At 46.7% G+C, this 15,797-nt stretch overlaps 1 protein-coding gene across 1 annotated transcript in view; it reads left to right on the plus strand.

The window, feature by feature from the left end:
* Positions 1-15,797, plus strand: part of BMERB1 (bMERB domain containing 1) — a 165,658-nt gene that overhangs the window by 129,429 nt on the left and 20,432 nt on the right. Inside the window, exon 3 of the mRNA XM_010370945.2 lies at positions 15,305-15,378. Within this exon, the coding sequence (XP_010369247.1) occupies positions 15,305-15,378 (74 nt within the window). The remainder of the gene's footprint in view (positions 1-15,304; positions 15,379-15,797) is intronic.

Below are 15,797 nucleotides of genomic sequence, written 5' to 3' on the forward strand. Positions count from 1 at the left end.
GTCAACATGGTGAAACCCCATTGCTACTGAAAATACAAAAATTAGCCGGGCATGGTGGTGTGCACCTGTAATCCCAGCTACTCAGGAGGCTGAGGCACGAGGATTGCTTGAACCTGGGAGGCAGAGGTTGCAGTGAGCTGAGAGATTGCACCACTGCACTCCAGCCTGGGCGACAGAGTGAGATTCCATCTTAAAAAAGAAGACGATGACGAAGAAGAAAGAGGAGGAGAAGGAGGAGGAGGAGGGGGAGGAGAGGAAGAGGAAGAAAAGGAAGAGAAAGAGGAGGAGGGGGAGGAAGAGGAGGAGAAGGAGAAGAAGGAGGAGGAGGAAGAGGAGGAGGAGGAGGAAGAGGAGGAGGAGGAGAAATAATGAACTCACAACACTTACTGTCTCCTTCAAAGGAGCGAAGGATGTGCAGAGGGCTAAGTGCAGTCACAGAAACTGCCAGGTAGCATTAGTGAGCATGTGTGGGAAGTCTGCTGACCAACCTTACATGTGCTGGGCACAGCCCGGTTCCCCGCCAGAGCCCAGAGAAGAAAACAAGCTCTGGTTTCTCAGTCGAAGCAGTGGGGTGGGAAGAGCCCTGCTGTCTTGCCACATGGCCTTGGTAGCTGGCCTATGTCTCAGTGTCTCTCAAAAGTGAAAATAGATCAGGAGGGCTGACACACAGTAGGCACTCAAGAACTGTTTTCTGGAAGAGTCAGTGAATCGGTGAACAGCATTCACCTCTCTGGGCATTGATTTCTTCATTCATGTAAGGTGAGAGCTGGAAATTTCTTTAGGGCCAGGCACAGTGGCTCACACTTGTTATCTCAGGACTCTGGGAGGCCAAGGCAGGAGAATGGCTTGAGCCCAGGAGTTTGAGACCAGCCTGAGCAACACAGTGAGACCCCCATCTCTACCAGACATTTTTTTTTTTTTTTTTTTTTTTTTTTGAGATGGAGTCTCACTCTGTGGCCCAGGCTGGAGTGCAGTGGCGCGATCTCAGCTCACTGAAACCTCCATCTCCCAGGTTCAAGCAATTCTCCTGCCTCAGCCTCCCGAGTAACTGGGATCACAGGCATGCACCACCATGCCCGGCTAATTTTTGTATTTTTAGTAGAGATGGAGTTTCACCATGTTGGCCAGGCTGGTCTCGAACTTGTGACCTCAATTGGTCCACTTGCCTCGGCCTCCCAAAATGCTGTGATTATAGGCATGAGCCACCGTGCCTGGCCCAAAACATTTTTAAAAAATTATCCAGGCGTGGTGGCATGCGCCTGTAGTCCCAACTGCTTGGGAGGCTGAGGCAAGAGGATTGCTTGAGCCCAGGAGACCAAGGCTTCAGGGAGCTATGATTACATTCCTGTACTCCATCCAGCTTAGGCAAGACAGAGAGAGACCTTGTCTCAAAAAAAGAAAAAGAAAAGAAGAGAAACTTCTTCAGTCTCTAAATACTTACCAAGGTTCTTTCTGAAGACCAGAGGTCAGCAAACTATTTCTGTAAAGGGCCAAGTACTAAATAGCTTAGGCTCTACACAGTGTACAGTCTCTGTCATGATTACTCACCTCTGCCACTGTCGTGAAAAGCAGCCACAGACAATGCCGAAATGAATGGACGTGACTTTGTTCCAATAGCACGTTATTTACAGACGCTGATCTTTAAATTTCACATAATTTTCGTATATCAGAAAATGTTACTCTTTTGATTTTCCCCAACTATTTAAAAATGAAAATTAAACTATTCTTAGTTCATGAGTTGTACCAAAACAGGCAGTGGGCCGGATTTTGACCGTGGGCTGTAGTTTGCCAACCCCAGCTAAAGATTGATGAGGAATCTTCCAGGAACTCCTTGGATCATCTTAGACAGAAGTTCAAAGGGAGAGTGTGCTCTGTCCTTGGTGTGGAAATACTGATCACCATGTCTTCCAAACTGGGTTTCATAGACACATCTCCATGCCATGCTCTCACTCTAGAACCTAAGATGGCTCCCATGTTAAGGTTCTTTACAACCCAGACATATATGTCCCTGATATGTCCTAATTGGGCAAACTCCTCACTGTCACCTACCCTGGCATACCACACCCATTCCTAATATTTGTCTCAGCTCCCTCCTCTCTCTGAGTGCCTGGAATCTCTTCTTGACCCCTGCAAGTCGTGCGCCCCCTGTAAGGTGCACCTCGATTTGAGCAGCCTTCTCCCAGACTATCCTGATCTCTGTCTTCATTGAACTCTAGTCACTGTCTGGAGCGGTCACAGTCCCAGCCGAGAGCATGGGTTCTGAGATCAGACTGCACGGGTCCAAGTTCCTATCACTTACTCTGTGACGTTGAACAAGTTCTTTATCCTGTCTAAGAGAGAATAATAATAGTCCTTACCTCGTAAGAGTTGCTGCAAGAGTTCACTGAGATGATTTGTGTAAAATGCTTAATCCAGAGAATGACACCAATCATATGAAAGCATTCAATAAGTGCTAGCAATTATACTTCTGTATTGTTTGATGTTTTTATAGTGAGACCATATTTACGTAATAGTTGTTTAATTTTTTAAATAGACCAAACTGGGTGTGGTGGTATATGCCTGTGTTCCCAGCTACTTGGGAGACTGAAGCAGGAGAATTCCTTAAGCCCAGGAGTTCAAGCCAGCCTGGGCAATATAGTAAGACCCTGCCTCTAAAACAGAAAAAACAATAAAAGGACCAAGTATTCTTTTAGGTCTAAAACAAAAGTAACTAAGCAATACTGGTGTGTGTTTTTTGTTTGTTTTGAGACAGGGTTTCACTCTGTCAAGGCAGACAGCTGGTCACCCACGTCAAGAAAATTGACTATTTTTAGAAGTCAATCCTTGGCTCCCAGGTTGGAGTACAGCGGCGTGATCATGGCTCACCCAGGAGCTCAACCTCCTGGGCTCAAGTGATCCTCCCACCTCAGCCTCCCTGGTAGCTGGAACCACAGGCACATGCCACTAGGCATAGCTAACTTTTTGATTGTGTAGAGACAGGGTCTTGCTATGTTCCCTAGGCTGATCTCGAACTCCTGGGCTCTATCGATCCTCCCATCTCATCCTCAAAGTGCTGGGATTACAGGCATGAGCCACTGTGCCTGTCCGTAATTTTTTTATATGATACATACACAAAAGAGCAGTATTAGTAGTTGTTATTGTAAGAAAAATCAAAACGAAGGCAGTCTAGAAAGCCCTTGGAAGAGAGAAGAATAAACGGCGCTTGAGGAAGTTGACATTTGTTTGGGAACAGTGGGAACAAGGGTCTTGAAGAAGGTGACATTTGTTTGGGAACGAGTATCTGATTGCAATCAAAGGAGAGGCCAGTGTGACAGATGGATGTTCATCCACAGACCATTAAAACAGCCACGGAGAGAAAACAGGCATATTAACCTTCCAGGGTGAAACATGAGGACATTCCCTTCCTATGTATGTCACCCAAGCCCACTGGGAGGCACCTCTCTGGTCCCTTGGTCCCCAGCAAGATGCTGAGAAATGGCTGAGGCAGGGGCTCCCTGGAGACTTCTCAACACTTATCCTTCCCCAGGGATAGCGTTTAAGCTCATGAATCCCACGAAAGCTGAACCAATGCACATGTTTATCATCTTGGAACCATTTGACTCGAGGAGATTGAAATAGCACATGCTGGCTGGGTGTGGTGGTTCATGCCTGTAATCCCAGCACTTTGGGCAGCTGAGGTAGGTGGATCACCTGAGGTCAGGAGTTCGAGACCAGCCTGGCCAACATAGTGAAATCCCATCTCTACTAAAATACAAACATTTGCTGGGCTTGGTGGCATATGCCTGTTATGCCAGTTAGTTGGGAGGCTGAGGCAGGAGAATCGCTTGAACCTGGGAGGTGGAGGTTGCAGTGAGCCGAGATCCCACCATTGCACTCCAGCCTGGGTGAAAAGAGTGAAACTCCATCTCAAAAAAGAAAAGACAAGACAAGACAGGGGAAGGGGAGGGGAGGAAAGGGGAGGAGAGAAATAGCATGTGATGGTGAGATACACGTTTTGCACAGAAATGTTGGCTAGGAGAGTCCAGGAGAGTCTCTGGGAGCTAACTTCTTACCTAGGGTGGAGGGGTGGATGAAAGTGGCTGTTCCTACACACCCATGCTGCCTGTGCGAAACCGTGGGCTACCAGCACCACACACACAAGCCTGTTTAATTCTCATACAACCCCAAGACAAAGGTGTAATCCCTTTTCAACAGTGACAGCACTGAGGCTGAGAGCAGTAAAGGAGGTCATAGCCAGTCATTGGGGGTACTGAGATCTACAGTGAGATCTGGCTGGGTCTAAAGCGGGTTGCATCCTCTTTGTGCTCACAGAATGGGGCTCGAGGGCTCATCTAAACCCCTCTTTATTTATTTATTTATTTATTTATTTATTTATTTATTTATTGAGACAGAGTCTCTCTCTGTTGCCAGACTGGAGTGCAGTGGTGCAATCTTGGCTCACTGCAACCTCTGCCTCCCAGGTTTAAGCGATTCTCCTGCCTCAGCTTCCCGAGTAGCTGGGACTACAAGCACATGCCACCAAGCTCAGCTAATTTTTGTATTTTTAGTAGAAGACGGGGTTTCACCATATTGGCCAGGATGGTCTCGATTTCTTACCTCGTGATCCGCTCTCCTCAGCCTCCCAAAGTGCTGGGATTACAGGCGTGAACCACCGTGCCCGGCCCAGACATTACTTCTTTTTCTCACCTGTCTTAAGACGCCCACAGCCTCCGTAACTTATTTTTAAAAGGAGACAATAAAGACTATTTTTAAAAGTCAATCCTTGCCTCTGGAAGCCTGCCTCTGCTTTTGTCGTCGTCTCTGCTGGGTTTCCATTAGGCTGCCACTCAAGCTGAAGCCTCCGTTTCGTGTCGTTTTCACAAAAGTTTGGTAAAGCAGCAGCTCTGTTATTCCAGCAGGGCCTGATCACCTCTCCCCACCCAACACTGATGAAAAATGACCCACTTTCCCCTATCGTCCCAGCGTGAAAGGCCAAGATGCTGAATGACACGGGTTGGGTTTCTTTTCCTTCTGAACGTTCATCAGGTTACTGAAGATAACATCTCTCTTTAGAACGCGCCGGCAGCAGCAGAGTTTGATTTCCAGGTTCAGCCCTAACGGTACAGAGACCTGGACTAATGTGGCTTATTCACAGTTCCAGCTATGCTTTTAAAGCACTTTGCATGAACTATTCACATGTCTTTTGAACAATATGATTTAATGGCATTGGAAAATCATCACGATGTCATGCTTGCAATGAGCGGGACAGCTGTAGGTATGTCTTGATCCAATACGCATTAAAAATGCATCTATCCACATACATGTATCTGTGAAAATGTCTTCAGCTCCAAGTAACAGAGCATTCGTTGACTAGTGTCTTAAATCTTGGATGACCAGCTGTCTCTGTTTGCCCGGGACTGAGAGGTTTCCAAGGATCTGGAAATTGCAGTGCAGAAACTGAGACAGCCCCAGGCAAACCAAGTCAGTTGTTCACACTACTTAAGTCATAAGGACATTTAATATTTACTTGAGGCTGGGCGTAGTGGCTCACATCTGTAATCCCAACACTTTGGGAGGCTGAGGCGGGTGGATCACAAGGTCAGGAATTCAAGACCAGCCTGGCCAAGATGGTGAAACCCCGTCTCTCCTAAAAATACAAAAATTAGTTGGGCATGGTGGCGGATGCCTGTAATCCCAGCTACTCGGGAGGCTGAGGCAGAGAATTGCTTGAACCCGTGAGACAGAGGTTGCAGTGAGCCGAGATCATGCCACTGCACTCCAGCCTGGGCGACAGAGCTAGACTCTGTCTCAAAAAAAAAAATTGACTTGATAAGCAATCCAAATGCAGGTGGCCCAAGGGTCAATAGGGTGGCCCCAGGATGCTATCAAGGGTTTCCTCTCCTCCCTTCTGCCATAGACAGCGAACCTGTCCCATTCTGCCCATGCGTAGTAAGCCAATCGCTGTTATGATGGATCTGGCAAAAGAAAAGAATTTATTCACACCAATGCAGCCAAGCAAGGAGGCAGGAGAAAAGGTCTCATACTTGACTCCTTGAAGATGGAATTTAGGGGTCTTTATGGAATAAAGGAGCAGGGTGTTCTAAAGTGTGGGGAAAGGTGACTGCAGGCAGGGGAAGTGAGGTCATTGGCAATCTGCACATACATAGCCAAGCTCCTGGCTCTTCATAGGATGCGTGTTTAGAAAATGGCAGCATTACCATGATCTCAGGGAGTTTTTGGGCCCTCTGACGTCAAAAGGTCACTTCTCCAGCATTTGCAGAGGTTCATTTGAAGGGTCATTGATCTCAACGGGTTCGAACTGGACAAGAGCTGCCCTCATAGTCCTGAAAAACAACTTTAAGCAACCATTACCATAGTTACATATGTGTCACAGTGACATACATGTGACATATGACATACATGTACCATAATGACATACAGTGACATATATAAGGAAGCCAGTGGGGGGGGTTAGGTATGTATCGTTTGGCTGCTTGACTTTTAGCTATGTACGTTTTAAGATCAGCTAGAAGTAAGTGGTTAAAAGCAAGCAAGGCAAGCTAAGTTTGGTGGGCTTAATCAGGTTAGCATTCAGTTTCACCATCCTCATGTGAGTGGCTGTAGGAGCTTAGGACCAGGACGGGGGAGAACCCAAGGCCCTAATTATCCTTCCCAGGAGCCTGCCCAAGCAGACTTTCTCTTAAGGGCTTTCTCTAAGCCCACCAAACTTAACTTGCCTTGCTTGCTTTTAACCACTTACTTCTAGCTGGTCTTAAAACTTATATAGCTAAAAGTCAAGCAGCCAAACGATGTGTAACTAAACCCCCCAGTAGCTTCCTTATATATGTCACTATATGTCATTATGGTACATATATGTCACTATGACAGATATGTGACTATGGTAATGGTTGCTTAAAGTTGTGCTCTTATATTGCATTGGCCCAGAGTAGATGTCATAGCTACCTCTAGTTGCAAGAGAACCTGGAAAAGTGCGTGTCTGGCCAAAGCAAATGGGATTCTGTGGCTGGCTTCCATCAAGGCTGGGCAGGTTGCCTCCTGGACAAATCAGAGCTCTGGGAGAAAGGGGGAGGGGAAGGTCTGCAACGGATCATGCCAGCTGCAACTCATGTAGCCACATGGAGAGGAGACACCACGGTGAAACTGTCAAGAGCAGGAGCTAGGGCTGAATCTAGAAGGCCACTTACCAGTACAGAACACTGGGTGTGGTGCTTAACCTCCATGTACTCATCTGCAAAATGGAGCTCAAAACAATGTTTCTCTTGCTTCTCTTCCTGGACTGCTGTGAGGGTCTAGAGTTTATGCACAGAAAGTGCTGAGCATTTGCATAGTAAAGGCTCCGTAAATGCTGACTTCTTGTTTGCCTTAATGGCAGAACCCATTCTTCCATATTCCAGAAAAAGATTTGATTTTTAGTTACGTGAATGGACACCTAACTCTGATGGACAGCTTGGGGCGGGGGGACAAGCTTCTTTCTTCTTTCATGTTCAAAGGACCATGAAGCTTTTGGTTTTGCCAACTGGGGTTTATAAGTTGAAGAACAGAGCTGAATGATTTAGGACAGGGGTGTCCAATCTTTTGTCTTCCCTGGGCCACATTGGAAGAATTATCTTGGGCCACACATAAAATACACTTACAGTAACAATAGCTGATGAACTTTAAAAAAAAAATCACACAAAACAATCTCATGTTTTAAGAAAGTTTACAAATTTGTGTTGGGTCGCCTTCAGAAGCCATCCCGGGTCAGATTTGGACAAGCTTGATTTAGGATCTGATGGTCCTCCTTTGATGGGAGGTGTGTGGAGGAGGGAGAGAGAGAGAGAGAAGAGATGAGGCATGAGGAAAACAGAGCTATTGCATAGGGACACTGAGGGACAGCGTGACTCCCGTGAGCAATTCTGTAGAATTCCACCTCGCTTGTCAATGTTTGTGGGCTTGGATCTCTTGGGAGGATCCAATCACATGCTAAGGGCAGCCTAGAGATGGACAGAGGACCAGGGAAGAGGCCCCTGGGCAAGCCCGCCACCCTTACGTTACATGGAGGAAAAAGACAGCTGTGAAATTACACCAGAACCCCCGGAGTAGAGGTGGCCTCTGCTACATGTAGGTCAAGGTTTTGCATACGTTTAGCTTCCTTCTTTGTACTTGTTTGTATTTTCCAAAATTTCTACAATGATTAGGGATCCACTCTACAATCAGATAAAAATGCCATTTACAAACTTTTATTGGCCAGGCATAGTGGCTCATGCCCGTAATCCCAGCACTTTGGGAGGGTGAGGTGGGTGGATCACTTGAGCCCAGGAGTTTGAGACCAACCTGGGCAACATGGCAAAACCCCATCTCTACCAAAAATACAAAAAATTATCCGGGCGTAGTGGCGCCTCCCTGTAGTCCGAGCTACTCTGGAGGCTGAGGAGGGAGGATGGCTTGAGCCTAGGAGGCAGAGATTGCAGTGAGCTGAGATTGTGCCACTGTACTACAGCATGGGAGTACAGCTAGACTCCATCTCAAAATAAAATAAAATAAAATAAAATAAAATAAAATAAAATAAAATAAAAACTTTTACAAAGAAGAGTATAAGCACTGAAAGTTATTTTTAAAAAGGTTTTACATGTTAGCTCCATTCCTCAGAAATAGTGCTTCTTCTACATCATTTTCTCTTTTCTTTTTTCTCTGCTTCTTTTTTTTTGTTTTTTGAGATGGAGTCTCGCTCTGTCGCCGGGCTGGAGTGCAGTGGCACAATCTCGGCTCACTGCAACCTCTGACTCCCAGGTTCAAGTATTCTCCTGCCTCAGCCTCCTGAGTAGCTGGGATTACAGGCGCCCACTACCAACCACGCCCAGCTAAGTTTTGTATTTTTAGTAGAGACGGGATTTCACCAAGTTGACCAGGATGGTCTTGATCTCTTGACCTTGTGACCTGGATGCCTCGGCCTCCCAAAGTGCTGGGATTATAGGCGTGTGAGCCACCACGCCTGGTCTTTTTTTTTTTTTTTTTTTTTTTAGATGAAGTCTCACTCTGTTGCCCAGGCTGGAGTGCAGTGGCATGATCTTGGCTCACTGCAACCTCTGCCTCCCAGGTTCAAGCAATTGTGCTGCCTCAGCCTCCTGAGAACTGGGGATTACAGGCATGCGCCACCACGCCTGGCTAATTTTTATATTTTTAGTAGAGAAAGGGTTCCACCATGTTGGTCAGGCTGGTCTTGAACTCCTGACTTCAAGTGATCCTTCCATCTCGGCCTCCCAAAGTGCTAGAATTACAGGTGTGAGCCACTGCACCCAGCCATTCTCTGCTTCTTTCTCACAGCTAATGATAATAATAGTAAAGGCCAAGGGTGGTGCCTCATACCTATAATCCCAGTGCTTTGGGAGGCTGAGGTGGGAGGATCACTTGAGGCTAGAAGTTCAAGACCATCTTGGCCAACATAGCAAGAGTCTGTCTTTACAAAAAATTTAAAAATTAGCTGAGTGTAGGGGCATATGCCTGAAGTCCTAGCTACTTGGAAGGCTGAGGCAGGCAAATCCTTTGAGCCCTGGAGTTTGAAGCTGCAGTGAGCTATGATTGCACTGCTGAACTCCAGCCTGGGTGATAGAGCTAGACCCTATCTCTAAACAACATAATAATAGTAGATGGCATTTATCTGGGCATTTGACTGTGTAGGTCCCAGGCACTGTGCTCAACGCTTGACGTGCGTAATAAACCCAGCAAATAGTACTGCCATAATTCCTATTTAAAACATGATGGCCAGGTGCGATGGCTTACGCCTGTCATCCCAGCACTTTGGAAGGCTGAGGCGGGTGGATCACCTGCGGTCAGGAGTTCGAGACCAGCCTGACCAACATGGTGAAATCCCGTCCAAAAAAATAAACAAATAAATTAGCTGGGCCTGGTGGTGCATGCCTGTAATCTCAGCTACTTGGAAGGCTTAGGCAGGATAATCACTTGAACCTGGGAGGCAGAGGTTGCAATGAGCCAAGATTGTGCCATTGCACTCCAGCCTAGGCAACAAGAGCAAAACTCTGTTTCAAAAAATAAATAAATAAATAAGGCCGAGATGGGCGGATCATGAGGTCAGGAGATCGAGACCATCCTGGCTAACACGGTGAAACCCATCTCTACTAAAAAATACAAAAAACTAGCCGAGTGAGGTGGCGGGCACCTGTAGTCCCAGCTACTCCAGAGGCTGAGGCAAGAGAATGGCATAAACCCGGGAGGCGGAGCTGGCAGTGAGCTGAGATCCGGCCACTGCACTCCAGCCTGGGCGACAGAGCGAGACTCCGTCTCAAAAAAAAAAAAAAAAAGATAAATAAATAATTAAAAATGAGTTAGGTAAGTGAGGCAGAGAAGGAAGTCACTGCACCATGGCCCCTTTGAGCCAGAGTTGTTCGGTGCCAAAACTCTGCCTCCTAATCACTACCTGTCTCTCCTTTTGTCCTTTCTCCATCTTCTCCTCTCTTAGCTCTCAAAAATTATCAATAATTTGATAATTCTGTGGTTAGAATCCAAGATTCCTCAACTTCCGTGTGATTGACATGGTGGCTGGCTTGCTGTCTGTTGTGGGAGCTGTTCTGTGCACAGTAGGATGTTTAGCAGTGTCCCTGGTCTCTACCCACTAGATGCCAATAGCAATCACACCCCTCCCCAGCACACACTCAATTATAATAACCAAATATGTCTCCAGGCATTGCCAAATGTTCCTGGGGACCAAGATTGCCCTGATGTAGCCTGATCTCTGCAAAAGCATCCGGAGTCCCTCCAGTTGAACGATCGCTGATAGAAACCCACGGGAACAGTCTGTGCCCTCCCGGCAAGTCCACACTCATTTGAGGCAGCTGTCACCTGCTAGCACATTCCAGGGCAGGGCTTGAAAAATGCTTGGCGTGCCTCTGGCAACAAGAGATGCAGGCTGAAGCAAGGCATTCCTGCCTCTTGTCCTGAAACTAGGATGCTGAGATTAGAATGGACAGCATGAGTTGTTCTTGAGTGGCAAAAGGCAAGGGGTCCTGCAGTGGTTTGTATGTTTGTCCCCTCCAAATCTCATGTTGAAATTAGTCTGTTCTCGCATTTCTATAAAGAACTACCTGAGGCCAGGCGCGGTGGCTCACGCCTGTAATCCCAGCACTTTGGGAGGCTGAAGTGGGTGGATTGCTTGACTCAAGGAGTTGGCAACCAGCTTGGACAACATGGTGTAACTTTATCTCTATTTTAAGGAAAAAATTTTTCAAACTACCTGAGATCGGGTAATTTATACAGAAAAGAAGTTTAATTGACTTGCAGTTCCACTGGCTGTACAGGAAGCGTGGCTGGGGAAGTCTCAGGAAACTTACAATCACGGTGGAAGGCGAAGGGGAAGCAGGGAAGTCTTACACGGCTGGAGGAGAAAGAGAGCAAAGCGGGAGGTGCTACACACACTTAAACAACCAGATCTCGTGAGAACTCACTATCACGAGAACAGCAAGGGAGATATCCGTCCCCATGATCCAATCACCTCCCCCCAGGCCCCTCCTCCAACACTGGGGATTACGATTTGGGCGGGGACACAGATCCAAACTCTATCATAGGGCCCAGTAGGAGGTGTTTGGGTCATGGGGGTGGATCTCACATGAACAGATTAAGCTCTCCCTGGGAGGTGGGAGTGAGTGAGTTCTTGCTCTTTTAGTTCCTGGACAGCTGGTTGTTAAAAAAAGCCTGGCACCTCCCGCTCTCTCTTGCTTCCCCTCTTGCTCTGTGACCTCTGCACACATGAGCTCCCTTTCGCCTTCTATGAGTGTAGCCAGCCTGAGGCCCACGCCAGATGTCCCACCTTCCAGCCAGCAGATTCGTGAGCCAAATAAACCTCTTGTCTTTATAAAGTACTCAGCCACAGGCATTCCTTGATAGCAATACTCAACAGACTAAGACAGGGCCCCATGCCGGTCTACAGATGGCACTGCCGAAAGGAGTCAGCAGCCCCAGCCCTTGATGGAGACGCTGAGGAATGAGGCAGAAAGATCAGTGGACTCAGACTCTGAAAGGTCGATTTCTGTCCTGCCCCTATGAGCTGTGTGTACTCAGTTGAGCCTCTTTACCTGTTTCCGCATGAGTAAAATGAAAATATGATTTCTGTCCTCTGGCTTTTCCTAGGATAGTTGTCAGGAGCAAAGTAAGCTATTGGCTCCAAGCTGACTCACTACATCCCTTACCTGCTTCAGTCTTCTTCATAACATCTGAAATATTGTATTTGTGTTTAGCTTCTGTTTCTGCTAGCAAAATGTCATCTTCGTGAGGGCTTGGTCTTCTTTGCTGCTGCAAGCCTCAGAGATGACAACAGTGCCCAACATAGTAGATGTTCAATAAAGACGTGCAGGCTAGGTGCAGTGGCTCACGCCTGCAATGCCAGCACTTTGGAAGGGCAAGACGGGAGGATCACTTGAGGTCAAGAGTTTAAGACCAACCTGGTGAACAGCAAGACTCCATTTCTATGAAGTTTAAAACTTAAAAAAAAAAAATGAGCTGGGCATGGTGGCTGCACAGCTGTAGTGCCAGCTACTTCGGAGGCTGAGGTGGGAAGATCACTTGAGACCAGGAGTATGTGAACCTATATATCGCGTGCTTTGAAGATAGATCTCAACAGCTATGGAAATATCAAACCCTTTGTACACAGTGGTTCCACTTCTGAGAATCTAAACCCCAAATAATCCAGCATGGAGAAAAGGCCTTAGAGGAAATGATGTTCATCCTACAGTGGCCAAAATTGCTCAAACCTGAAAAGCCAGCCTTAGTAATCAAGAGGAGGGCGTAATTAGCACAATCCCGATGAATCTCATTTGTGAAATTGCAGACAGCCATTACAAATATTGTAATTGCAAGACGAGTTCATTTTTGTAGCACACACAAAAAACCATAATGCGTAAGGCAAAACTATAACGTGTAATGTGAAACTGGGTTGCAAAAGCAACCCAATTACTGAGACGACAGGAGCCAGCACCCACTGTTCCCCCGCCGCCATACTGTTGGGAATGTCATGCCCAGTCTCTCTGGAGGGCAATTTGGAAATTCCTACTACAAAGTAAGTGTTCATGTCACTAGACCCAGCAATTTCATTTCTAGGAATCTGTCCTAGAAATGTATTAGGAAACAACCCAGATGTCTATGAATAGGGGAATAGTTAAATAAATTATAGTTAAATAGATCACTGTATTATCAGTTGAGTGCAGTGGCTCATGCCTGTAATCCCAGCTACTCTGGAGGCTGAAGCCAGAAAAATCACTTGAACCTGGGAGGCGGAGTTGTGGTAAGCCAAGATCGCACCACTGCACTCCAGCCTGGGCGATACAGTGAGACTCTGTCTAAAAAAAATAAAATAAAGATAAATTTAAAAAATGAAAATAAAAGACATCACTGTGTATCAATATAATGGTATACTATGCAGCTACTAAAAATATGGAGATTTGCATATACCGATAAGGAAGGATGCTCAAGACTATTAAAGATTATTAAATTGAACAAAGCAAATTACAAAAAAATTTTTGTACAATAACAATGGTGTCATATATGATATTATAAGCATGTGCATTTTTTTAAAATCTGGAGGAGGCTGGGTGCAATAGGTCATACCTATATCCCAGCACTTTGAGAGGCTGAGGTGGTAGGATTGCTTGAAGCCAGGAATCCAAGGCCAGCCTGGGCAACATATCTAGGTCCCTGTCTCTACAAAAAATACTGTTTAAAAATTAGCCTGTAGTCCCAGCTACTTGGCATGGGGCGGGGGTTGGGAGGGGTTGTGCAGAGGTGGAAGGACCCCTTGAGCCCAGGAGTTCAAGTTTGCAGTAAGCTGTGATCACGCCACTACACTCCATCCTGGGCAACATAGTGACGCTCTATCTCCAAAAATAAAAAAAAAAAAAAATTTAAACATTTGCAGAATAAAAATAATGTTTTTTTTGTTTGTTTGTTTTGTTTTTTTTTTTTTGAGACAGAGTCTTGCTCTGTCGCCCAGGCTGGAGTGCAGTGGCCGGATCTCGGCTCACTGCAAGCTCTGCCTCCCGGGTTCACGCCATTCTCCCACCTCAGCCTCCCAAGTAGCTGGGACTACAGGCGCCCGCCACCTCGCCCGGCTAGTTTTTTTTGTATTTTTAGTAGAGATGGGGTTTCACCGTGTTAGCCAAGATGGTCTCGATCTCCTGACCTTGTAATCTGCCCGTCTCAGCCTCCCAAAGTGCTGGGATTACAGGCGTGAGAAAAACAATGTTTTTAAAAATCCAGAGGAATACATACTAAACTGTTGACAATGATTCTCTCTGAAGGACAGAGGAAGACTCTCCTCTATGTTGTCAATTTCTGTAATGTTTAAAAAACGTAAACATTAGCTGAAAAACAAAACTGAGTATGCCACGTGAACCCACTCATACAAGCAAACCAAAGCCAGGCACATGAAGACTGGAAGGAGCTCTATCGAGGTGTTATTAACAGTGGCTGATGGCCAGGCATGGTGGCTCATGCCTGTAATCTCAGCACTTTGGGAGGCGGAGGTGGGCAGATCACTTGAGGCTAGGAGTTCAAGACCAGCCTGGCCAACATGGTGAAACCCCGTCTCTACTAAAAATACTACTAAAACCTGTAATCCCAGCACTTTGGGAGGCCGAGACGGGCGGATCACGAGGTCAGGAGATCGAGACCAACCTGGCTAACACGGTCTCTACTAAAACCCCGTTTACTGAAACCCTGTCTCTACTAAAAAAAAAATACAAAAAAACTAGCCGGGCGAGGTGGCAGGTGCCTGTAGTCCCAGCTACTCGGGAGGCTGAGGCAGGAGAATGGCGTAAACCCTGGAGGCGGAGCTTGCAGTGAGCTAAGGTCCGGCCACTGCGCTCCAGCCTGGGCGACAGAGCAAGACTCCGTCTCAAAAAAAAAAAAAAAAAAAAAAAAAAAAAACTACTAAAAATACAAAAAAAATTAGCTGGGCATGGTGGCAGGCACCTATAATCCCAGCTACTTGGGAGGCTGAGACAGGAGAATCGTTTGAACCTGGAAGGCAGAGGTTGCGGTGAGCCGAGATCATGCCACTGCATTCCAGCCTGGGCAACAGAGCGAGACTCTGTCTCAAACAAACAAACAAACAAAAAACAGTGATTGATCATTTCCAGGTGGTGGGAAAATTGAGCAGTGTTTGGCTTTTTCCTTTTGAGGGAAAACCTCTACAACGAGCATGTATGGTCTCTTCAAAAGATAACCCACCTTTATCCGCTTCTTTGTGTTAACCGGGTGATGCTCAGGGTGTGATGCTCTGCTGGTGTAACCTGCTGTTGGTGGTGTTCTGTTTCCCCAGGATGGATGACATCCAGCTCTGCAAGGACATCATGGACTTGAAGCAGGAGCTGCAGAACTTGGTCGCCATCCCAGGTAACCATTTGCAACTTCACCTTGTGCTAAGCAGATGCTTGGGGGCCCCCAGCCTGGCCCATCTGTACCCCTGGGTCTGGAAGACAGAGTCTCATTCTTGCAATGCAGTGCTCCCTGACTGCATGTGTCAAACATGACTTCGAGTCAGGCCAACCTGGGTTCAAGTCCTAGTGAATTCTGGTCACCTTCTTGTCCTTGGGCAAGTCACTGTACTTCTCTGAGACTCAATTTCTCCTCCTCTGAAAATTGGGTAGTAATAGTAAGAGGACCTAATTCATTGAGTATCAATATCATAAAGAGGCCGAGCACAGTGGCTCACGCCTGTAATCCCAGCACTTTGGGAGGCTGAGGTGGATGGCTCACTTAATGTCAGGAGTTTCAGGCCAGCCTGGCCAACATGGCAAAACCCCATCTCTACT

This window comes from Rhinopithecus roxellana, chromosome 20 (assembly GCF_007565055.1).
Source record: "Rhinopithecus roxellana isolate Shanxi Qingling chromosome 20, ASM756505v1, whole genome shotgun sequence".
NCBI lineage: Eukaryota > Metazoa > Chordata > Mammalia > Primates > Cercopithecidae > Rhinopithecus > Rhinopithecus roxellana.